Raw genomic sequence first — 25438 nt, forward strand, 5'->3', positions numbered from 1 at the left:
GTTTGTCCAGATCATTTTGCTCTGTCTCCTGCATGGTTGTAAAAATTCTTGTTGATAAGATCACACCCAAGCTTCATTGCTCAGCATGAGCAACCTTGACAGTATCAGCCTACCTCCTAACCAAAATCATTCTCATATTACATTGCAGCCTCTTAAGGAAAGCCAGAACTTTCCAAGGTGGGAGGACTTCTACGCAAGGCTGTGCCAAAAAGTCGCATCTTGCCTGTGTACCAAGGGGAACAATTCTTAGGAGCTGTTTTGCATTTTGCCTTTAATTTAGAAGCAGGAACAACTAACTGGCACTGTCAGAAAGGGGGAAGGGGAGGCTACCAAGCTTCACAGGCAATGTCGTCCCCTCCTTGGGGAATGCTGGCTAGTCAGCAGCCCGTCCATGTGTGTGGGAGATTATTGCTGCAGGTGCATGGTGACAGCAGATCCAGGTCAGGGGTGGCAGGGTGTTTTGTCAGATGGCAAGTTATGCACCATCATGACTGCATCAGTCTGGGTCCTGAACACCTGGACAGGAAATATCTATACCTAAATTGACTGTCCCTGAGATCAATACGCAAATTCTCCTGCTTTCCTCATTTAGACTAATTCTTAAGATGTTTGAAGCCAAGCTAAATGCTAACATCAGCTATTCAGGAGTTTCCTCTGAACATCAGGAGATGTTCAAGGTCTAAGGTGTAAAGGCCTGGACTAAGGCAAGGTGAGTCTGATTTGTGGTTTGGGAACAGAATTCCTGCAGCTCCCCACCGAGATATCCCAATTTTATACAAACACATCTCCCAAGATAAGAACGGTGCATTTGCATAACCAAACGTGGCACTGCTTACTTCTCTGGGCCTGAATTTTCCAACCTGCATCACCCACTGGGGATGATTAAATTAGAAGCCTATGTGCCCAGTGTCAGTGGTGGGAGACAGACCTCCTCAGAGGAGAGTTCACCTATCAGGTGGGGTGATCTTCCCTCTGAGGTGCTTGTCTCTTTCCATGTAAAGGCACTAGTAGGATGTTGCCAGAGAGACCTTAGGTCCACCAACTCACAGTGTGGTCTGTAGGGTCCCCACGGGGTGACTGAGGAGCCTCATGGTTTGCTCCATGTTTAAGCTAGTTCTCACAACTGACAGTGGAGAGAGCCTCATCAAGCTAGTCAGCCTTGCTTGTCATTACCCTTTATGAAAATAGTGACAGAAAGTAGCAGAATCATTTAAATACTTTCAGCTGGATTTCTTTCTGCTCCTATGCCAGTTTGAACCAAGACTAATTTTGCTGAAGTTGTTAGGTGTTAGTCTGCTGTAGGAGAGAAGAATAAAGCTCAGTGAGCATGTAAACTAAAGTAGAAGTTTCTTCTGACTCTGTAATCCAGCAGTGCTCAGAGCTGGAGGAGTGCCGGTTTTAAATCTGCAGTTAGTGAGTTCAGTGAGGAGGGAACTGCAGAGGCATAGATCTTGGAAGATGAGTAAGTATCACAAAATCTGAGGCTCTGTTTTCATCTCCTTGGCCCAATAGCTGTCTTGCTCTGAGAGTGGGCATCTCATCTCCCCTTTATGTCAGCAGAGAGGCTAGTCTGGACATACACATGTGCTAGTCCAAAACAGTTGGGTTATTTTCTGTTTTCCTCAGACCCAGAGTTGCTCTTGGAACAGCATAAAGACTGGCTGGCTGCTGTGAAGCCATGTTTGTCAGCATCAAAAGCCTGGTTTTATTTTCCCCTGTACTCCAGTCATTCTGCCCTGGACTTGCCCTGTTTTTCTGCAGCTTATGCATGGGTGGCACAGCAAGTCGTATTATACTCACAGACTGTATGTTAACTGGCAAACTCTCTTAGGAAATTGCTCACGTGTCTTAGAGCGCACTTAAAAAAAAAAAACACCACCACAAATCTCTCATCTGAGAACATATGTATCCTGTTCCAACATATGTGCCATCTTTCATTCATCCACACCCTCCTCAGATAAGCAATCAACTAATAAACTTCTATCGTGTTGAGTTTTAGAATGGAAATGCTGATAAGCCGTTAAGTGCAGTGATGTTAATGGATGATACTGATATAATAAATAGCAGGAGATTCAGTCATGCTCACTGCTAAAATACTTAGGAGCTTCACTTTCTTTCCATCTTGGAAAAGTTTCCATTTACAGATTGCTTTTCCCATTTATAGATTTAGCTACTCCTGAATTCAGCAGTCTTTGTCTCTTGCCACTTTGTCCACCTTCACATTAAGAAAACATCTCTGATGCTGTACTTACTTCTTCCTGAAACTTTTAGTGAAAAAATCAAATGCATTTGCCTTTAGCCTAGCACAGCACTGCATTCCAGTGTATCTTGGCTTTTGTTCCTGGAAAGAATGCTGTCAAACAGTCTTAAGTTTTGAATGCCTTTCCCTTAATGTCCTGTTTCTTGTCTGCTCTCTCCCTTTGCATTTGACTGATTTTTTTTTTAATCATTTTTGTTGAGTTGGTTTTTCGATGGCTCCCATTCTTGTGGTTTATTTCTTATTTTTCATGTCAGCATAAGACTCAGAGTAGTGTCTTGTAGCTGGATGTGTCTACACGGGGACCTTAGTATATTAAACTGAGGTGTGAACGTGCAGTGCATAAGCTTTTTTGGTAAAGGTTGTTTGTAGGTAGAAATTGTTACTAGAATTATTAAATATAACAATATAATAATTTTTATAATCGAGAGATTTATTTTCCTTGAAATGGCTGTTGAGAATACAGAACGTATTCCCTGGCAAGCAATGAATGCTTTAAGACAGGTCAAATTTTAGATCTGAATGACTTGACAGAGACCTATAATCCTCTGAGGGTTGAGAGGGTAATTTACTCTCTGTGTCCATGCAGTCTTTAGCGTCTCTGCTGAGTCTGCCTATTATTATTGGTTATGTTGTAGGCAGCGGTCTGCTGGAAGTGGGACTGTTTCCACACAGGCTGCTAAACACCCAAGTGAAGAAAGTGAGTGTTGATTACTACTGGAAGTAGTATTACTACAACTAGTTGGCCTAGCAGTGAAAGGCATGGTGGCTTTTTACTTGGTTCCTTTGGCCAAGGTGCATTGTCCTAATGGGCTCTTGCACGTGTTCTGTTTCTTTCTTTTATTCTTTAATCCCTTCTTTTATATTTCCCAGTTTCCTCACAATTCATTGTGAAGGTGCCAAGCCTGTGCACAGAGCTGCCCAAACACTGCACCAGCACTCTTCTGGACGGGTGCTTTTCCCTCCTGCTTCACTCTTCCTCCCCACTGCCGCCTCCTGCTGCGTTGGCCCAGTTGTTTCTGCAGCCAGGGTGTGAACTGCGGTGGGTAAACGATCTGCATTAAAACCTAGGTGGTTTGTTTTTCTTTGCCAGGTTAGCTTTAATTAGTAGAGCTACTGGTTTATTGCATAGCTATCTGAATGCTGGTGCAGTCACATAGGTCGGGATAGCACAGGAGGAGGATCAAGAGACCAGGAGACGGCTTCCTTTGGAAGCGCTGTGAATTTATAGTGGCATACAACGTTTGGTAAACCATGGCCTGTTCCCCTCACCTCCTGGAGAAGGCCATCATTATTAGGCTTTATTTTATTCTTCCACAGTTCCTTTTAAAGGCTTTAGTTCTTTAGGGAAAAAAAAGGAATAAAAGCAGGGGTGAAAGCAGAAGTAAAATGATACAGGGCTGGATGCAGTCACACTATCAATAGAGAAGCTGTGCAGAGAGCTACTTCTTCCACATTGAATGTTGTTAACACCCTCACCTCCTGCTTAGCTGGAATCCACTGGAATGAGCAAAGCATCATTTTGCCCCTTACTTGCCCCGTTCTTTTTCTACATCATGCCTTTGCAGTTCACACAACTGCAACCCAATCTTATCCTGGGGCGGGGGTTACACCCCAGATTATTTTGGAACATGGAAACTGGAATAAGGACTTCCTTTTTCTTTCCCACTTACGGTTTGCCCTGTATTTGAACTCGGATCTCTAGGTGCTGCTGCACAAACCTGCCACAGGACTCCATGGCCGTGTCCCAATCCCTGCCTTCTGCTCTGAAGAGTGTTCCACTCTTGCAGAAGAAAAGGCTAGCCCAAATGGAAATGTAAAAAAAAAAGGGTGCGCTGCAGAACTGGAGGGCCAGAGCATCTGTTTGTACTGACCACCCTGTCATTTTTTTGTGTTCAGCTTCTTTGCGAAATGGCTTTTATTGGAAGAAAAGCTATCAGCTGTGAGAAATGTTCCAAGCAAAGGATCTGAGTGACTGATTGAGGTAGAGTTTGTATTAAGTGGCTATGATGTTTTGCCCTCCATAGCACACAATGGGAAATAAGGCCAAGAGGACGTTGTTTATTCTGATCCTTAAATGTAACGAAGTTGTGAGAAAGTTTACTAAAGCTTCTCTCATTCTCTTCTCGCCTTTCTTTTGCGCCCTTGAATCCTTTCTAAGTATACACACAGATCTGTGTCACTCTGTGCAGCTCCCTATATAGATAGCTCTCATGGCTGAAGTATCTAAGTGCTTTCCACTACCCTAACAAGAAAATCAACATACAAAATATTTTTCTTTCTCCTGTCGCTGTTCATGGAAGTAGTTTAGAAACTAGTTCAGACACTCACAACTGCAAACTAGTGCCTAAATTTTGCAGATAATTTCCATTTTATCTGTGCGTTCTATAATCATCTCCATCTTTCTGTGTGAAGGCAACGGCAGAGTTACTGTGTGGTGTGTCCTTGCTTTCTCCTTAGCCATTGTGTTCCTCTCCTATTGTTGTTTTGAAGTGGGCCCAGTCTGTTCTTTCTCATTCTGTCTTCTACGTTCCATTTTATTTACTGCCATTGGCATGATCTGCATTATTTATTGCTCGTTACTCTCTCTTTGGCCTCTGGAATAATGGTTGTGTAGTGTCTTATTTTCACCCTAGGATCTACACAGTCCTTCATTAGCAGCTCCTTTGTCTCTTTTTAATATTCTTTCCCAACACTGCTGCTGTATACCTTTCTTTCCCTTTAAGCATTATCTTATCATTTGCATTTCCATTAAGTTAGAGTGAAAGCATATCACTCCCTTGTTTCTTAAATTTACCCAGTATTTTCAACATCTGCTAATATATTTGTACAGTTCAGTCATTCTAAATAGTTTTTTCATGCATTCTCTGAAGTCTCATTAAAAGAAAAATATTACATGCTGTATCCCCCTCTTATTATGACTGATCAATTATCTGTATCTAGTCAAGTGGTTTTACTTGTGATTCTCAAACTGTAAAAGTTTGCTTTCAATTTTTCACATGTATGTACTTACACAGCATTCTTTGTCAGACTGGGGAGATTAGGGAGGGGAGGTTAAATTTTTTTTATCTGTCTAAACCACCCATTTCCCTAGAGGAACTAGGCCATTATATGTCTCCCCATAAAAAAAGTAGAGCATTGCATAGTGGTCTGAGGACATGACAGAGGGCTTGGAGTTCCTAATGTCCAGTATCCCCTACTTCTGTAAGGGGTGGTATTTGATCAGGCGGTATTCACTCAGCCAGGTGTTGAAAATTACTTTGTGGTTTTGATAATCCATTGTTTCATAATCTACCATTTTGAACACCCACTTCTTGAAAGGCAGAAAAACCCACTCATTCCTGTTGCTGCCTCAAGTGCTGCGGCAGCCACCCTGCCTGCACATTCAACCATAAGGTTGGATAAACAGCGTGGTTTGACTATTCAGATTTACGTTTTGGTTAGGATACATGGCAAATGAAGTGATGCAACTGAAGGAAAAATGAAGTGAGGAGTGAGGGTGCTCTCTTGCTGACTAAAGTTTTGGGATTGTGACATCAAGGTTCAATTTCCAGCTTTGACTTGATAGGTCATGTGAGTGTGTCTCTGTGGCCACAGTTTTAGCTCATGCAGCTTCCTTCCCCAGGTGTACTCAGAGCTGCTACCTCTGGAGGGCTTTCATTGGATCAAAGGGGTTTCTATGAATGAAGCGGGGATGCTCAGAGATCCTGGCAAGGGACAAAGAAAGGTGTTGAGACCGTCATCCTCTGTATATTAAGGTGTATTAGACACTAGGAAGTCTTGAGATGGAAGTCCATTGTCAACTCATCCTAATTTACTTCTGCAAAGCACCTGCATAATTGTACATCATTCTCGTTCCATAATTTATAATAAATTGTTTTATCTTATGATGCAGGAGGAAAATCTCTCAGAGGCTTGCCACTTCAACCCTTTTCTGTCCATTGACAGGCAGAGCTCCAAGAGTGCTACTGTGAGAAATGTGGCCCCCTGTGTGTCTCCTCTCCCATTCCTTCCATCTTCCTTGAACACCTTTCTTCTTCAGACTTGTAGCACCTCTTTTTAGAGGTGTAGTTATCAGTTGTGTGTTTGTCATCTCTGGCTCTGGGCTTTGCTACGTTTCTGGATCTGTAGATTGCTTTTTTATGCGATTTGTGGAAATGAAAAGACATGTAATTAACTTTCTGCCCTCCACTTAGTTCAATATATGCCCAGGCCTGCAGACACAGACCCAGAAAAATACTTGGAGCTGTGAAGTCTCGTCTTCATCTCCACAAGGGCTCCTTTGGAGGATGTTAGAAAATAATGTCAGGCAAGAATAGATAAAGAGTGCGATAGCGCACTACCTTTGATTTGACAGCCATAATCCTGTTGGATTAAGATGGGATCATATGACTTAACTTGCCTTTAATAACAAACAACAGCATTTAATAGATGCTAGCCAGTTAATTTTCACAATACCTTTGCGAGGAAGACATGTTATCAAGTTGGGAAACTGAGGCAAAAGGATCTATCTAAATCTTAGAAGACACCTCCAATTACATTTCCGTTTTGATGTGCTTAGCCAGAAGTAGAGGGAGGTCCAGCAAGGGGCGGGGGTGGAAGGACACCACTCACTGTGCTGCCAAGCCATATGGGTTTTTCATTAGTAAGGTGTGCTAACAGCTGATGGGTTTTGAAAAAAACCCTGTTCATAATGTTGCCTTCCTCTTCTGTCCTCTGAACTAAGCACTCACTGCAGGATTTGCGACAAAATCTAGAGCTCAGTTTCGTTCATGTACCAACATTTACTTGCAAAAATGAGCAGGGTCACCTGGGTTAAGGGGGCATGAGCACAGGGTGACTTCGCCTCTGGCCGCTGCTGCCCCTGTGCCAGTTAGCAGTTGTCTGTGTGGACACAAAAGCCTGGGTTTGGACTGAGGTGCCTAGACATAGGCACTCAGTTTGGGCTCTTGATTTCCGCCTCCACTTTGTTTGCTTTCACCAAAGCTATACTTTGGAGTGTTGGAAAATTGAAAGGTTGCTCTGAGCAGTTTCATGACTACCATGCAAATATGCCTGCCGTTGGAAAACAGTAATCACTCCAGAGTAACACAGTAATACTAAAAGCTCATGCTGTCGGGATGAAATGTGCATATGTAGAATTGCTGGGGAAATGTCTATACAAGGTCTGGAGAGGAGGCAGGGATTTCTTTTTCTTTGCAACTTATCCAGAATTTCTGATGGGAATACTTCACAACTGAAGCTCTGCCTTCCCTTGGGGGAAATGCAACCATTTAACTTCTTTCTTCTTTATATGTATACTGAGGAACTGATGGTTTGATCCCATGGGAAGTCTGTATCTGTTCACAGTTACATTTGTTCATTTCAGGAGGATTCTGTGTTATCTGGGAAAAAGAGAAAAAAAAAAAAAAAGGATTTTGCTTAGTTTATTGTATTGCCAGTTCTTCCTGCCACACCAAGGAAGATGTGCATTTCCAAATTCGATTTTAAGCTGGGGTGAAGGAGGGAGGAATCAAAGAAATTATTACCAGGTCTGGGGTGAGGGGGGGCTGGTGGGAGGAATAAGGGGGGGAGGGAACGGGAATCAGGAGGCAGCAGCTTTGAAACTGGATACAATAAATTACTCTAATTTATTGTTTATTTTTCTGATTGCATGCAGTTGCATCTCTTTTTGCCTGGCTTAATCATAGGAAGCAGTGCATTTTTAAGCAAAAATGAGAAGCCCGTGAGTTCACATCTTGGTCTGGAGACATACTAGGATGCAAACTTTAATGACATTCACGCAGAGGAAAAGAAAATAGTGAGGCAGAGTACTGAAACAAAGGGAGGCAGGATCTCAAGAAATGTGAGCTTTGATGCCATTTAGAAAGGGTCTGGATCCCATGATTTATCTAAAAATGACAAGATGCCCCTCTAAAAATGCAAATGTCTGCACTGCATCTTGTAGCTATAATGAATGAGTCTTTCACACAATGGAAACATTCAACTTGTTCTAGGGCACTTACTGTGGCTCCATATGCTGAGCTGCATGCTCCTGGCCTTTAATCACTCTGCCTTTGTTTTTTCAAAACTTAAATTAGAAGCACATTAGTGTTTATGTGCTGTACACTCAGGTTTTGGTTTTTTGTGTGTTTGTTTGTGGCGAGTTGTTTTTGGTTTTTAACATTAAATAAGCCAGATGAATGTGGTCGTCTTGAATGCACAGGGCACGGCAAATCATGGGAAACTTAAGTTGGCAACAGCAAAAGGATGTAAATTTTGAGCTGCTAATGGCAAGTAGGACTCCAGCTTTGGGGCTAGGGGAGAACCCAATTTACACAGCGGGGAGCCATTTAAACCCTTCTCTGACCTGCCAAGAGGATGCCTGTGTGCTTTCTGGTTTATTCGAAGTGAGATCAAGCCAAAGTTTTCCTTTGTTGTAAGTTTGTGTTTAAAAGAAGCATTTCATAGATGTGCAGAGTGAGCTGCAGTCTTGCCGCTGCGGACCTGATCCAGAGCACAATGCACCCCATCCAAAGGCTGTCATTAACCGGGGCTTTAGCACAGGCTGCATCTTAGTATTAGCAGTTTACTATGCAGTTTTTCTTGGGATTAAGGGGAAGAATAGAGATCCATCCATCAAATAAAAGAGGAAACCAACCGCGCTTTCCTTGAAGATTTTTTGGGAGGGGTTTATCCCACATGCATAATATTTAGTTTTCTGGATGCATATATGCAGTGTATGTGCGAGTGGGCACACAAGTAACTCCGTTGCAAGTTTTAAAAGCTCTGTTTCTGACAGAAAAGCAGGCTAATTAATAGGAGTAGGAGACAAAATGCCAGCTTGTAGATTTGTTTCCCCTGCAGAAATCGCCCCCCCTGTTAGACTGCTCCTTCTTGATCTGATGTAACAAGAAGAGAGAGTCAGCTGTGAATCAAGCGCCTTGTTCTCATTTCCTTGATCATTGACATGGTTTGAGAGAGAGAAAGGAGGAGGGATTATTTGTGAGGTTATTAAAAAAAAAAATCCCTAGCTCCCCCTCCTCCTCTCCTTCAAGATGCACAGGCACTTCCAGAATGTTCCATAATATGAATCTGACTTTTCTCATTAAATATCGTCCTCTTTTCCCCCTACTCCTTGTTAGTTAAAAAGTGCTGTTTACAAGTCACTAAGCAGATAATTCCGAGCTTTGACGAGCGGATTGCCAGTTAGCAATACAGTTGAAAACGTGTTGGTTTTTTCAGTCAGCAAGCTGTTTAATGGTTTCAGAAATTAAAGGCTAATTGCACTTGAGTGAATATGTGCTTTTCTAAGCCCACCGTTACTGTTACTAGGGTATTTACCAGTTTGGAAAATTCTCTCTTTACGTAAATCTGCCAATTCTTCATTGCAGCCCTACCCTGGACAGCAGCCACGCTGAGAGTTTTGGCCGCATCGGGCTGACCAGCTGGGGTGGGGTTTTTTGGTGCAATTTTAATCGTTGCCTGTTGTCGCATTTTGGCGTGACAGTTTTGCTTGCAGGATTGTACAAGTTTGTTCACGTAACATTCACATTGTAAATAATCCCTTGTGAAAGAAAATTGAGTGTCGATATTCTCGTTACGATGTCAAGGAGATAAGGAACTTGATTTTCTTCAGAGAATAAGCGAGAAAGACAAGGGTGGATTTGCTAGGGGAAAAAGTTTAGCTTTTGTATGCTGCAGTATGCTTCTGCAATATATAAAATTGCTGATGTGTAGAAGAGCTTGGGAATGCTTCTAAAACAGATTTGTAATACCAATAATATTAATGGAAGCCTTTGCTGGAGAGCGTGGCTGGTCAGAAAACCCAAAGCCATTGCATGTTAATAGAAAGACTGTTTTGTTATTTTCTGGCATTTGCTTTCTTTCTAATTAATGTCATGCACAGAAGGGGTAATCATTCAGCCATCTTTCTAGCTTAAAAAGAGTCAAAGATTAAAAAACAAACAATTACCCAATGTAATTAATTTGAGAGGTGATTTGGGGGGGTATGTTTAGAGGGAGGGGTTGTTCCCCTCTTCTGTTCAGGCAGCGTTTGTCATTCTTTGGCAGAAATGACTAATTTATTGTCTGACTCTGCAATCTGAATTCATACAGGGTGGCTTTCATTCCCTCCCCCGCCACCAAAACTCTTCTGATGTGCTGTGTATTTGTTTGGGAGGGGAAAGGGGGAGTGGGGGGAGAAGGTTATATGTTTCTGACCTGCTTTACTGCTTTTCAACTGAAAGTAAATTAATGCACGCACTAGATTCCCCTCTGCTGTGCTGATTGGATCCTTGTGCCGATTAAATATTTCACACTGATAGAGGGATGCTGAAAGCACTCAGCTGGTAATGTGGTATGTACATCAGTGGTACAATAACTGACTTTCAGGTTAAAGTCAAACAAAACCCCCAGTTTGCTGCAGTTTTGATTAGAATGAGTTTCACTTTGAATTTAAATCCTTGAGCCTGCTGCAGCGATGGCTAATTAACTGAGATCTGATAGAGAAAGGAATACATTCTTACTTCTAATGACAGGCAGGCAGGAAGTTGTCAAAAAAAAAAAAGAGAAAGAAAAAGAAGAAACCAACAGACAAAAGAAGCCTTTAAAAAAATAATAATGCTGAGATTGTACTTCAGCACACGTAAACCTCCCTGCCCGTGTTTCACACTCAGCCTCCTTTGGCTGAAAGTCCGCCCCTGGAAAGGCTGTTTCGATTGAGTCCCAGATTTTCTTCAGCTATTTTTCTGATCCTCCTGACGAAAGCTAACACCCGAGTTACACCTAGTCGGGCAGTCACTACCTCCTCATTTATTAATTGCGCTTTTGGGGGCTTCCTTTAGGAGAGGGTGCGGGGGACAGGGTTTTGCTGCACAGAGCAGCCAAGGGGGTGTCTGCTCAGCTCGGCGCACCGCTGGCCTGCAGGGGGAAGAGGAGGAGGAGGAAGGCTTCTTGCTGCCGGGTACTGCACATCATCCCGTGCCGCGGTGACCCTTCCATGGAGGTCATTAAGAATACTTCTGTCGAGCAATTTCTCCTCCCTCCCCTCCTTTCTCCCCATCCCTTCCCCCCGCCCCAGCTTGGGCGTCGCAGGGGGAGCGCTTGCATCAAACTGACAGGTCATTTACTGAGAGACTGGCAGGAGGAACTACCCCAGCCATCCTTAAAAATGCTCCTCCTCCTCCTCGGTTGCACGTCTTGAACACCCTTACATCGAAATACAGTGTTTCAGGAACAGCACGTAAAACTTTTCCATGCAAGGGTCTTCATCCTTGGTTGTATGAAAACATGTTTTAATGTCTTCTCTTTGGGCACAGACAACCTGGTGCCCAAGGGCTGTGTGCAAAGGGAAGCATTTTTTGTGGGAATTCAGGGATAAAATACAGACTAGGGAGCCTTTTGCCTCCATAAACATCACCAAACTCCTGTGGGTGCCCATGTATGCGTACATATGTATGCTCAGCTGAAGCCCTGCTCGCTTCTGTTTCAGTGTGTAAAGTTATGCAGGTGGTTAGTTCATGACTTAAGGCACAGATCAGGCAGGATCAGCCGTGTATGTAAGTAGCAACTTGGAAATACATGAGAAATACAGGGAAATTCATAGGATTGTACCAAAATCCTAAGACACTCTACTGAAGTGCCATAGCTGTGGCCTGTCCATGATGAATTTGTGTGTTGTCACTCTTTGAATATTAAATATTCCGTTGTTCAAGAGAATTTTATTGTGACAATTGAGTAAATGAACAGAGGTCATGGCCCTCATTGCTGGAGAAGTCTGTTCAGCTGTTTTGCATGCAGGGCCTTAGATTAGTTCTGAATGTTAAATTATTCATTGACAAGCCATCATTTTGGTTTGAAAGTGGATTGCCAGTCTTCTGCAAGCTAAATAGAATCTCAGGGTTATGCCAAATGTTTTCTCTTAGCCATGGGGCCACTAAGGAAAAGAACTGATATTGCTCTGAAAACAATTGCAGTTTTTCACAGCGAAACTGCTTTGTCAGGAGAGCATCGTTCTAGAAAGATTAATGGACTGAAGTCTCTATCTACAGCATGTAGGTGTTAAAATATAAATGTGATGGACAGTGAATTTTAGGTCCTTTTTAAACAGGTCTCATATTTTACTAGAAAAACGTGAAGGTTTTTAAATCACTGCCACAGCAAAGAGCAGCTGCTAGCCGAGTATTCCTCCATTGTAGAATATGACCATATTCTTACTTGAGATGTACGTGTGAAGTGAAGTTGACATCAGATCGGTAAGGATTTGAAGATGTGATGTAAGCTGCAGCAAAGTAAAAATGAAGGAACTGAAACCTTACCCTAAAAGTGGTGCTGTCCATGCTGGGTCTGGCTGGAGTCTCTGTGCATGTGTACGTGCGTACGTGTACCGTATCGCTCAGTGTGTGTATCACAACAGCACAGCCTCCTTCAAATCCTTTCTCCCTTTGCTGTTTCCATTTCTTTATTCACTAAACAGAATGATTTGTGGTACGTGATGGGAGAAGTAGGGTTTGAGTAATGGCTAGTAGGGAGGCTAAAACTGTTGCACGGTTGCCTTCTGACCTGCAAAGCTTTACAGCAGAGACCTCGATAGGTAGGAGGGGGTGGGAGAGGGCTTACATGTACAAATAAATAGAAAGGCCAGAGTTATTTTGATACATATGGAAAAAATATTAGCTCTGCTTTGAATGGTTGAGACCATGCCATGTACAAGATGGGAAATCATAAACAAGCGGCAGCTTTCCAGCACATTGTAGTGTGTTTGCATGTGACTGGCATACATATTTCAAACTCCGGTTTGCCTGTGGCATCCTGCAGTGAAAATGAAAGTTGTGTTGCTATTGAAAAGGCGCTGCTTCAAAATTGGTGTATTGTGGGGACTGTTATGCTGTGGATGAGAAGCAGCAACCTGCTTTCCAGCATTTAAAGCCAAAATTATTTTTCTTTTTTTTTTTTTTCTCTTTTGGCTCTTCCATTATACCAGCACATGTTTTCAGCTGCAGTGTCCAAAGCTTGCTTACTTTCTTATTATTCATCATTCCAAAAGTGTCAGAGAATACGTTATGCTGACTGATTCTCAAAATGCAGATTTTCTTTCTCTTTAAAAACCAAGACTATTCTCTTAATTAATCTGGCAGAAATAGAATACAGCAGATGCAGGTTTTGTTGAGGATTTTTTTAATCTCTCATATCATAATCTTTGTTTCTGCCAACACTCCTTTATCAGCATCTTCACGGGGGTATAAAGTAAAAATCATTGTTACAAAGAAAAACCGCATAATAGCTCATCTCCTAACTAATGTAATCTGATTAAGGCGGTTATTTTTTAAGTTTTGGTAGGTAGATTTTCAGAAAATTAATGCTTGAGACACAGAAGAGATACTGTCACTGCTTTTCCTCAAACAGACAATTTTTCTGTAACTCTCTTTTGGAAGCTAATCTTGAGCACCTGATCCTTTGTATATGCTTTCCTATTTAGTTTCTAAAATTTGCAGTTATTTAAATAAATTTAGCATAGCGTCGTTCCCTGGGGAGGTGACTGGCATGGGCTGATTGGTCCTTGCAAGCCTATCACAGGGACACAATTTTTTCCCTGTATTTACTTCAAAAAGCCCCCAAACCTAAATTAAAATGAAAGTTTTCCATTAGGAGATGAATGTTCAATTTTACAAGCATTTAATATTTATCTCAACTTAGACTGAAACAAGCAGTAACCCTTATTTCCTTAGCTTTTTTTTTGTTGCATACACATGAACAGACAGGTTTGTCAGTTTATTAGGAAAATACTAACACACATCATGTGCAAAGGCACACAAAACTAACTTACTTTTCTTGCATATAGGGAGAACAGTGGAAATTGGATGGATGGTGGTTTGAGTAGTGAATTTTTTTGTTTGTTTGTTTACGGAATTTCTGCTTTTTTTACTTCTTGTTACGGTTTCCTCCTTTGGAACAAGACAAAAAGCAATTACTTGCTATTGAATTTTGTCAGGAAAGTTATCATCTACTCCTACGCATTTACTTGCTTTTTCCACTGAGCTACCAAGGATTGTGCATCTTTTGGGATCATGGAGTTTGTTTGCTTAGACATTTTCTGTTGCTGAACTGCCCAAGAGAAAAGTAAAGCTGTACTAATACCGCTAGAGTATTACATATTAGGAATTTTATTTAAGTGAAAATATGAAATCAGTACAGTAACATTGAGTATTTCGGTGAGAAGTTTTTCATTCAGTAATCCAAATGTTCACATGTCTGAGGACAAATGTTAAAAAGACACTTCATCAATACAGTGACCTATCAGGGATAGCAAACGCTCTTAGTTTCACCAAAAAAAAAAAGAAACCCTAGCGCTACTGATGTCAGCAACACACCTCCGGTTGTCTGCAGCAGAGCTAGGATTTCACTCCTGGACTAACTCCAGTTAGGTAATGGATTTATAGCACTGTAACCAAGTACAGGACTTTCCGACAGTCTGTGAGCTTTTAGTGTTTTTCACACAAATCAAAACAGAAATACAACCACAAAGCTGAACCCTTAACGTGAAAGCTTTGTATCACTGTACATATCAATAAGGTGCCGTGCGAGGAGGTTTTCAGTAGAGCAGGAGAGGTGGTGTTCAGGTCCTCTACATGCAGTTGCTTTGCATCTGTAGCACCATACCGCTGGGGCATTGAATCGGTACAAGGAACACCAGTGGGAAACCGTACGACAACAAATAGACAAATAGTGGTTTTATACAGTTTTGTCATAAGCAACTTTTTCCACCTACATAAAACGCACCTGAGCTTCTTGGCTTTCACTGGAGCACTTTTAAACTAATAGACAGGTGTATTTCTGTACTGAAAGAAAAGTTCTTTCATCTTCAAAACATCTATGACATGCAACAGCATAGTTTAAGGAAAATACTGCCTGTGCTTCCTTGGGATGACTGTTAGGAAAATGAAAGGTAAAGGCAAAAATGAACAAAGCTTAAAACAATTTCTATGAAGTCACGATTGCTAGAATAATGCTGACGTAAAAAACCCCACACTTCTTTATATTAAAATACAAAGCAGGTATCTCTGATAAAGCGCATGCTTGCTATTTCATATAAACACAAAAAATACAGTTCCTGGAGCAAACATATTTGACAATTAAGGCTTTACAGCCTTGAAGTGTATAATGGGTTTAAAGGTAAGAAGGAAGGTATTTTCTTAAAAGCCAGTTAGTTTTGTACTACAAGGCTTCTACTTTATGCCCAGAAGTGTGATTTTCAGCCTTGATTCGGGAAAGAATTAAGCACATCTTTGATTTTATACACACATGCACATATATACACACACTGTAACAAGCGAGGTTGACAACAAAACTCTTAATGACTTTAATAGTCCAGCAGCAGACCTAGGCAGGTGGTGAAGTTTCCAGAAAGGCTACGCATTAGATGCAGTTGCATTGAAGCAGATAGGACTGGTCAGCAAATAAAGTTAAACATGGGCAGAAGTCTTTGCAGGATTAAGTACCTTTGATGTCAACTCTTGTAAAAATGAGATGTTTATTACTTCAAAGTATTAAAAGAGAATTGAACCAGCATTTTTTTTCCCCACATATACCCAACCTGCCCAAATGGCATTAATAAGAACAGCTTCTGAGACTATTTAAAGTGCAACAGCTTTATAAAAGTTTTGTTTTTCTTTTCAAAAGTGAGCATTTTATGCAGACACCGGCATTTACCATATGGCAACTTCACAGTGCCTACAGAACTCTCAAATACCAGTCTTGTAAGAGATACTATAACAAGATCATAATCAATGTATTCCTATTACAGATGACAGAACAGCCACTCTGTAGCAACAGTACCAGTGTTAAAAACAGAGAACTGGGAGTTAAAATGGGTGCTATGGAGAAAATTTAGCTTGGAAAAAACAAACAAACAAACAATCAGAACCCCAAAACACTGGAAAAATAGTGTAAGTTTGTGAGGGGGGAAAAAAAAAAAAGTTAAAGGGAAAACAACAAACCGACTCCAAAGTAAGTCAGGGTGAAAGAATGCGAGAAGTAGCCAAGCGCTGGGGTGAGGCGAGCACGTGTAATGGATTTTCAGACTGACGGAAGAGAAAGTTGAAAATAGCATTCTTTAAGCCCTCTATTATTAATTAAAGCTGCAGTATTATCTAGACCTATACCGGGATCATTAGTTCCGGGCATAAACAGATACCGAAGGCAAAAAAAAAAAGACTTTGAACCCCCGCTCCCCCTCCGCGTGAAACCACGAGTTCCCGAGCGAGTAGGGGAAGCCCAGCCTTTCCCCTGCCCGCCCGGCTGTCCTTTCCAAGCAGAAAACCGTATTTAAGAAAAAAAAAGGGGGGCAAGACACCCAAATCCGCGTCGGCAGCAGGGGAGCTCGGGGGGCCGGGGGAGCGGGGCGGGGGGCCGGGGTCCGGCTGCAGCCCGGCAGGTGACGATGCCGCTTCTCTCTCCCCTTCTCTCCCCCGGCAGAAGCTGGCGGTGCGGAGCTGCCCCGCGGCCGTGCTGGTGGGCAGCGGCGCCAGCGGCAGCGCCAAACCCGGCGGCGTCCCGGCGCTCCTCAAGGCACCCGGCGGCGGAGGCGGCGGCGGGGGGAGCCCCAGCGGCAGCCCCGGGCAGAGCCTGGCCATCTCCGTCCTGCCGGCCAAGGCTCCCATCGCGATGGTGACGGCGCACCTCAACGGCGGGCTGGGCTGCAGCGCCGCGGGCGTGGAGCCCCCGCAGAGCGGCCCCATCAACCTGCAGACCACGGCCAAGCCGCTCGGCGCCCGCCGCCCGACCGAGCTCGGCTCCAACGCCCAGGTAACGCCGGGCGGGCGGGGGGCGGCGCCCTGCGCGGCGGGGGGGCGGGGCCTGCGCCCCGGCGGGGCGGGGCCGGCCGCTGGCGGAGCTGGGGAAGGGGGTGGAGGGAGACCCGCCCGCCCGCCCCCCTGCGAGCGCCCTCGGGGTGCGGGGAGCGGCCCCGCCGCGCCGGAGCGGGGAGACGGGCTTCTCCCGGTGGTGCCACCGGGACCCTCCGCCCCGCAGCCAGGGTGGGGGGCTGCCCGCCCCCTTCCCCTGGGAGGGACGCACGCACACACACACACGGACTCCCCAGCCCTGCCCGGGACAGAGGGGTGGGGGGACAGGCGGGTCGACGCGGGCCCCGGTGGAGGAGAGCTGCGCTGAGCCGAGGGCGGGCGCCGCCTCCTGTCGCTTGCCCCCAGTTGCCCACCTTCTGCCGCTACTCTTCTGAGGAAGGAGCGGGGCCTTAAAACCGGCGAGGTACACGTACGGAAACCGTCGGCTGCCGCCTGGTGAGCTCAGGTGCCGCCTGCAGGGGCGGAGGGGCTCCCGGCTGCGCCGCCAGGTAGCCCTGGTGTGGGGCCGGGGCCTTCCCTCCCTTAGGCAGAGGGAGCAGAAGCACGAACTGTGCGGGAGCTGGCAGGCTCCTGCTTCCAGGTCCGGGCGTGTATCTACGTGTGGGTTCAATGCTCGCGTTCGCGGTACTCTAAATAGGAAATACATGGACTGAGGTAGCGAAAGGGGGGCAGAAGAAGAAGGGGTGCTGTTTGCCGGACACATCGTTTCGTGCCGTCCGTTAACAGCCACAAAAGAGACGTTCTCGCTCCAGTCATGGTGCGTGTCAGTAGAGGGAAATGATGCTGATGAAGTTAACACGTGAAGAAAGTGACAAAGCCTTCCCAAAACTTTGGAGAAGAGGATGTAAACTATTATTGCTAGCATTGGAAGTGTGGATTTCTTTTCTCCTTTCTGCAGATAGAAGCTGTGGTAGTCTGGGGTTTTTGGTGCCTTAGTTCCCCTTCACAAGCTCAGGATGCGAATCTCTAACACGATATGGATACGGGCAACGGGCAAACTGTACCTGAAGACATTTGTAAATCGAGGTGATGTTGGAATGCGTGAGGCTTTTTAATACCCAGGAAGCCCCTTCCTAAATGCTGGACAGGGAACGCCTGTCACCTACTGCATCCGCTAACAAATGGAAAGCACATCCAACCGCTTCGGGAACCAAATCGTCCTGTCACTTTTTCTGGAGAAAAGGCATTGTCTTTAGCGGTTACGCTAAAGTAGCTGTGCGGGGAATCCGATTTTGAATCTCCGTTCTGTATTCATGCTGGGTAATTTCCTTTATTGAAAGTGTTGTTTATGCTTTATTGAAAAGATACGTGAAGCTATCCCAGTAGATTTTTCTTAGAATCCTGGAAAATAACTATATAAATGATAATATATAAAAGATAAAAGTTTCAGTATTTCAATGGTCTGTCATTTTGTGAAGGACTATCTTTTACTGTCACTATCAGGAGCCATAAGAAGAAAAGAATCAAAACAGTGAAGGAAGAAGCTTGAAATAATATTTAATGTATTTAGCCCCTGAATAGTGAAATAACAGTCACAGGTGCTGAAGAACAGTGCTGGTTAGAACAGTTGGCTGCAAACTCGTAACTTCTGCAAGTGTTGTTAGAGGAAAAGACTTTCTAACCTGGTAAGCTGGCGTGCTGTTACATTATCCATGGTCCTTCCCATTTAACTTTTCAAAAGGGCAAACAGGTCCCACTTCACCTTCCACATCGCCAGACGTGCTGCGGTCAGCGGTGTGTTGCAACCGGCTGGAGCAAAGCCCTGACGCTCATGCGCATGTTTCTGTTCTACGGTCTCAAACTTGAAACAGCATTTGCCCCGGCATTACAACTTTTCTCGCAAAGAACAGCTTCATTTTAAGCAGAAGCTTGCTGTTATTAGAATAGCATGGGAGCATTGTCCAGCATTTGGCTTTCCCTTGTTTTTTCTAGAGAAAGTGGTCCAGTGTTTTTCTTTAGAAACGTCTTCACAGTGCGAGTTTTCGACAGCTGTGGTTTTGTGATTTAGTATCTCTGATTATTTTAGTACTTTATGGAAGAAGCTGCTGAGCAATGGCAAGTTTCTGAAGCAGAGGACTATAGTGGTTTCATCTTTTGAGAATAGTCAGCAGGCATGGATAAAAACAATTAGAAATATTGAATTGTAAATGTAAAAAAATGCAAGCTGACCTTTGGTCCTAAGCTGTCAGGAAGCTTAGTGCTGGATTGCATGTTAATTATCACTCCTCTACCCAAATTAAATTTGTTTTGCAAGGTTTCTTTTTCTGGTCCAATGGAAAAAAAAATAAAATCTATTCTTGCTTCATGCTGAGTATTCTTGATTGTTCCCGGAGTGGTGATTACAAATCAATAGCAGTAATACCTCAGCTGCTAGCACTGTAGTGTTGGAGGGAAATTTCATTGTTGACATTTATTAATAAGCATTTACTTTCTCTTCTTTTTTTTTTGTGTGGCATTGTTATTGCTCAGAAAAGTATTTTTTTTTCCTGCTGAAATGTATGAAGTTTGTGAGATGGAGGATAATGACAACCTTCTGCAAACTGGGTTAAGGTGGCAAGCTGATAGTAGTAAATGAGATTACTGGTGTAGTGTAGCCTACTCCTCTGCATCTGGAAAATGAGGGAAAGGGCAAGGGCATGAAATGTAATGTTATGAGTTTCTGAACAGTGGTTTCTGCTCAAAAGCATTTAAGGGGATCAGGATGCGCATACGGTCATCTCAAGTGGTATCTAGCAGGAAGAATGAAACGGTAAATGAAACTCAGCAGAAGAAATAGGGCATCAAACTCTATAATCTAAATACAGAACTTTCAAATATAGATAGGATTAAATGTAAGTTTGTTACAGAATTTTCATTTGGGCAGCTGCGTGTCAGCACTTTCATTTTAGGCTGTTGTTTACCCAGCAGATTTTTAAAGTGATTTTCGTTGTTGACTCTAATGGAAGCCATATCTGCATTGAAGAAAGTAGCTAAATAAATATGTGCATAACAGATACTGGAGGATTGTTTAGATATTTATCACATCTTTTATTAGAAGCCAGAAACGTTGTGATATTAACAATGATTGAAATCTGTAAGTATTGGAAATTTTGAGCTCCAGAAACTAGTGCTAGGTCTACACTATTCCTTTGGCAGCCTTTCAGTGTCAACCCAGTATATGAAGACATGACTGATGGAGCTACATTGATGAAAGTGTATGTGCAGGGATGTCATGAGTATAGTTCTTTCTCCCACTTAGGGAAATGAAGCTTAGAGCTTCATTTGGATGAACTGAAGCAAGTTATGTTGGCAAAAGCAGAATTTTGCTGGCATAAGCTGAATTTTGCTGGCATATGCCATATACACGCTAGGAATGCTTTGCCTTCAGAGAATAGCTATTGCTATTCTGTATAGAGAATGCCCTAGAGCTACTGGATAGTTGTAGGCTGTCAGTATGCCTGTACCTACAAAGTACTCTTGGTATAAAGAGATTTTAATATAAACCTCTCAAATTGTATTTTTTGTTGTAATTGTATTTATGTGGTATTTGCTATTTCCTATCCTAGCCACCATTTCCTGACTGAAAGCAGGATCTGAGGTTGCTTTGCTGAAGGACAAAGTCCCATCTGCTGTGCTGGAACAATGTACCGGGTAAAGAAAATGCCCCTCTGCTGCCTCCTCATTCTCTTCTAAATAGCAAAACCGAGGGCCAGCAGGCATCCCAGAACCTAGTTTGGGGAAAGCAGAAAGCCTTTTGGCCATTTGAAAGACAGTTGGATGAGCCAGCTAGTGGGAGAACAAGCAAAGAGGGGGGAATACAGCTGTCAGACCACTTGGCTGCTTTTCAGGAGCTGCAGTGAAAGAAAAAAGCACTGGAAGGGCATATCTGCACTGGGCCATGAAGCACCATGATACAGACGCACAAAGTTGCTCCACAGAAACGTGGCACAGAGTGGCTCTGCAGAGGTAGTCGGTGCCCTGGAAGCGGTACGCTGGGTACTGCTCAAGGTAACCTCTGCCTCTCAGGCAGCTCCACTTCTTTAGTTCCAGGGAGATGTTGTCTGCAGCTAGCTTAGCTATCTCTGCACAGCCCAGCAATGCTGGCTTTAAACTTACCCATGACCCTGGCGTGAGAGTGCTGCCAGAACCGGCTCTCGCTTTGTCAACATAAACAGTCTTGTCTGTATATACCTGTCGTGTGCTCTGTGTGCACTGTTCATCTACCGTAAGTCCCAGAGGCTTCCGAAGTGCAAAGTAGGTATTAGGTGCAGGAACATTTGGATACTGCTGCAATAAAAGAACTGTCTCTTGTCTGTGATCCTGCTGTGATGCTCTGTCCCCTATTACTCTACGTGGCTCTCGGAAAACATCTTAGCAAGGCACTGACTCCCTGTCCATCAGGACTCTGCAAGCAACAGCATAAAATCTGCCTCCTGCTCCTCTCCATGCTTTCCTTCCCACACATGTATTCCCTGGGTCAGCTGGAGAAAAGTTTGGCAAGCTTACCCATGCACATGTGCTGTTGTGCCTTGGGTCTTGTCTATACAGGGAGGTTATTTCAAAGTAAAATACAGTACGAGGATTTATAGTGCTATAAATTCTTGGCAAGATAGTAAACTGTTCTCCACAAATGCTTCATTAACTCCACAGCTCAAAGAAGTACTTGTATCCCTGCTTAGACTGAGCAGGCTACATGTGTATCCATTTTTTTCCAGGAAAAAGTGGCTTTTATACGTGTAGGAGGATGCTCGTATATACTTCTTTGCTCTCTGTATATTCCATTTACTAGAAAAAACTGCATTCCAGAAGTTTAAGAACATACCTCTGCCTGTGATGGCCATTTTTCAGAATAATTTATTTGTAGAGTGATTTATTACCTTTCTTTTCACCATCCCACTTAATGTGCTCCACTCTGCTCTCTGTAAAAGTGCTTCCTCCATAATTGGAAATCCACCTGCGTGTATGACTAAGTCTTTTTGGCTTTTATTTATTATTTGTATTGCAGCAGTACTTAGAGGTTTTATTTATAGATATATTTATCTGTATTGGTTATGTGGCTATATATAACTTTTTTCTATGATCCATGTTACCACACTGTCTGAGTACATGGCAATAGTTAATTTAGCCTCACAATATGGAGTTATTATGACTAAGATGCTATTATTCCACGTTTTGCTGTTGGAAAACTGAGAAATAAAGGATCCATTTACGCTTCTTCACAGGAAGCTCCCAAGGGTTGCGTTAGGCAGGATCCCTGTATTGGCAGCCACACTACTGGCCTTTTCAGTCGTTTTGAGAATGCCTCAGACTGCTGGACACGGCATCCTTGGGAACAAGAACTGTCACACAAGTCCTTGGAGCATGCTACGGCCCCTTTTAGCTCTCGCCATAGCTCTTTACCTATCTGCCTCATACTTACTTCTTGATCTGCTGCTCAATCTTCAGCATCCACATTGATCTCAGTGTGCCAAGATGCAGGTGGAAATGAGAACTAGTGAGCAAAGAGGGCAAAAGAAAGATCCAGAAGCTCTGTGTAGGTCTAGGGGAGGGGAAGAAGGAAGACATTGCATTATGGATTATGACTACCATGGTCATTTTGGCAATCTACAGGAGGTCTGGCAGTCTTGTTGGCATCAGAAATTTACCGGGCTGTCTGTAATGTACCAAAAAAATAGTTGCCTTTCTGGAGTTCACGGCTTCTGGTCTTACTGTCACACCAGTTATATCTTTCTCCAGGTACAGGCTGATCAGCAATGGCTCATGAATTTCAAGATGTTGAAGAGTTTTGTTGAGGATTTGCTTGAGCTTGATTTTATCTGGCAATGTGCTGGTTTCTGGATGTCTCTCCTGGACGAACAGAATGATGATTGCTCTGTGTGGGTGACGGTTCATACTGACTTCCCCCATATTGTGCTGGTTTTTATGATCTCCTCAAATGTGAAATGGGGGCCAGTGCAGGTGCCAAGTTAGCACTCTGAGCTATCTGCTTCTGCCGGTTTATGAGGGCAACTTGGTGTGGTAAGTGTTCTATTAGAAATAACAATACAGGAGTGAACTACACATAAAGCCTGTGTCAGGAAGATTTCGAACAGGCAGGCCCAAGGATGAGATGGCTGTGGTACTGCCCTTGCTGTCATGCCCATGGGGTTCATAAACCAGAGTTATTTTAGAAAGAGGAATCCTGAAGTATGGTCCTACAGTGTTAGAGGAACCTGCGGAGAGCTCCTGAGGGGAAAAATCCTTCTCTGGGATCCCACTTGAGCTGCTCTCAAGAACAGTAGCATAGATAGGGAATTTTGCATCAAGAACTTTGCAGAGATTGCAACAGGCAGAGGTAGAGACTGAGATTCTCTGAAGCATTCCCTGTCCTAAATCCCATTGGAAGTTCTGCTTGTGGTACCTGGGCCCAAGTGTCTTGCCTGGGGACACACAGATGCCCTTATAGAGCAGAGAGTTGAGGCAGAGTCTTATTAGCATATTAACTACTCAAATTAGCCTTCCTGTTTGGTCTCCATGGCAGACACGGAAGGCATACCTGTTGGAGGGAGCATCTGCTAAAGAGCATATAATGCAAGCAGGCAAGACAAATTTGTGGGGGAATCAGAGTGCAGAGAGATGAAGTGACTTCTGGGGTCACACAGCAGGAGAGAGCCCAGATTCATCCATCACAGTCCTACATTTCGTCCAGTGGACCACACCTCTCAGGCTTTCAGAAGGCTGTCAGCCACACTGTGAGTACGAGTAGGACAAAGATACTGGATTATTTTCGTTTTGGAACTCAAAGGATTCAATATCACATATTCAGTCCCCTGGATCATCCTTTGATAGCTTTAAGGCAAGTTATCTTCAGGAGATATTTGCAAATGTAGAAGAGGAGAGGTGGCTCAGCCAAATTAAAATAAAAATAATAAGAAAGAAAAAGACAAGGAGAGGGGGAACCCCAAGGATTCACGGCCCCACACACCATCCAGTGATCCATTCTGTCATTGGGCCTTTACTAACTTTTAACTCTACCATTAGAATGTTATAAAGAGCATGGTAATTTTAGGAAATGGATTATAGAGTATGTGTGACAGGTTCTGCTTGTATTTACGCCATCTTAGTTGCAGGTTTATTAAGGGATGTACATGAATTTACTCCATATTTAAATATGGGTAGCTAAGAGCAGGATTTGACCTTACTACTTCGGATATATACTGCATAAAAGCACTTTAAAATTTGTATTTCTTGCTAAATAGCATAAAATTACATCCTTTCAGGTTAATTAAACCATTTTGCAATGCTGGTTGCTGTTGATGGGATATTTAAATGTCAGATTCAGAATAAGCACTTATGCTTCCTGATTATAAATGGCTTCCTTTTAAATATCCCAGACATATGTATATGGTCAATACATCTAAAGTGCGTGGATTTCTGCTTTTCTCAATCTGCATTTTCATTTGGTCTACAATAGGGTCAAACACCTGCTGGTATCAAAGACTGAATAAAGACTCTCAGGAACTGAATAAAACCTGATTAGGCCCAACATGGTATTCCTTACATAGCCAAGATTTCCAGTGAAGGCAGTGGAGTATTCGGCAGAAAAGGATAAGGAAAAGTGGACTCACACTGACTGACGCTTCCTTGTAAGAATCTAAGAGCAACCTTTCCAAATTTGTTTCTGTAGGGACTGGCAAACAAACACGATGCTGCAAGAACTTAAATGGCCAGGAAAAAAATAGCAAGTCCCAATTGTGGAGACCGTACTGTGGTTCTGTCCTCTGCAACCTTTGTGTCACTAAACGTCCCCTCTGCAAGTTCATGTCAAGTGGGATGTAGTTATGGATGTGCTACTTCAGGGTTTATGGAATGAATTTTTCTCCTGCAAGTGTCTGAGAAGAGTCTCTACTGAGGAACACAAGTGGAAGGAGATTAACTAAAACTACTTTTGCTTTGTCGATGACTCCTGATACTGCAGGAGAAGGACGGAGTTCTCCGCCTGTTTGTATATCTAGGTCCTTGTAGTCAGAAGTAATTAATTGGACTGTGTATAGAGAACCAAACAAAAGAGACCAGGTTAAAGGAGGGAAATGCATTTGCTTGAATTTTGTGCCTTTTCTTGGGAGCTATTTTAACTCCCTAATAAGGAAAGTCTTAAAATGTAGGAATATATAGGCAGTCCCCGTATGGAAGTTTCCGTGATATTTTTATACACGCTTATATATCATCCATGTAAACAAAGTTCTGAGTCCCTTGTTCTGATGCTGAGAGTTTTTAGCACATTATTGTTTTGACGCTAATCAGAGTAGCTCCCATGGAGAGCTTTGATTCACTTCAGAAAATGAAAGAATGCTCTAAAAATGGTAATACACTGTAGCTA

The 25438-nt window shown here is 43.3% G+C and overlaps 1 protein-coding gene across 1 annotated transcript in view; it reads left to right on the forward strand.

Moving 5' to 3' along the window:
• PHF21B (PHD finger protein 21B) overlaps positions 1 to 25438 on the forward strand; it is a 165052-nt gene that overhangs the window by 82882 nt on the left and 56732 nt on the right. Inside the window, exon 4 of the mRNA XM_069806934.1 lies at positions 16712 to 17041. Coding sequence (XP_069663035.1) covers positions 16712 to 17041 — 330 coding nt within the window. The remainder of the gene's footprint in view (positions 1 to 16711; positions 17042 to 25438) is intronic.

This window comes from Haliaeetus albicilla, chromosome 19 (assembly GCF_947461875.1).
Source record: "Haliaeetus albicilla chromosome 19, bHalAlb1.1, whole genome shotgun sequence".
In the NCBI taxonomy this organism is placed as follows: Eukaryota; Metazoa; Chordata; class Aves; order Accipitriformes; family Accipitridae; genus Haliaeetus; species Haliaeetus albicilla.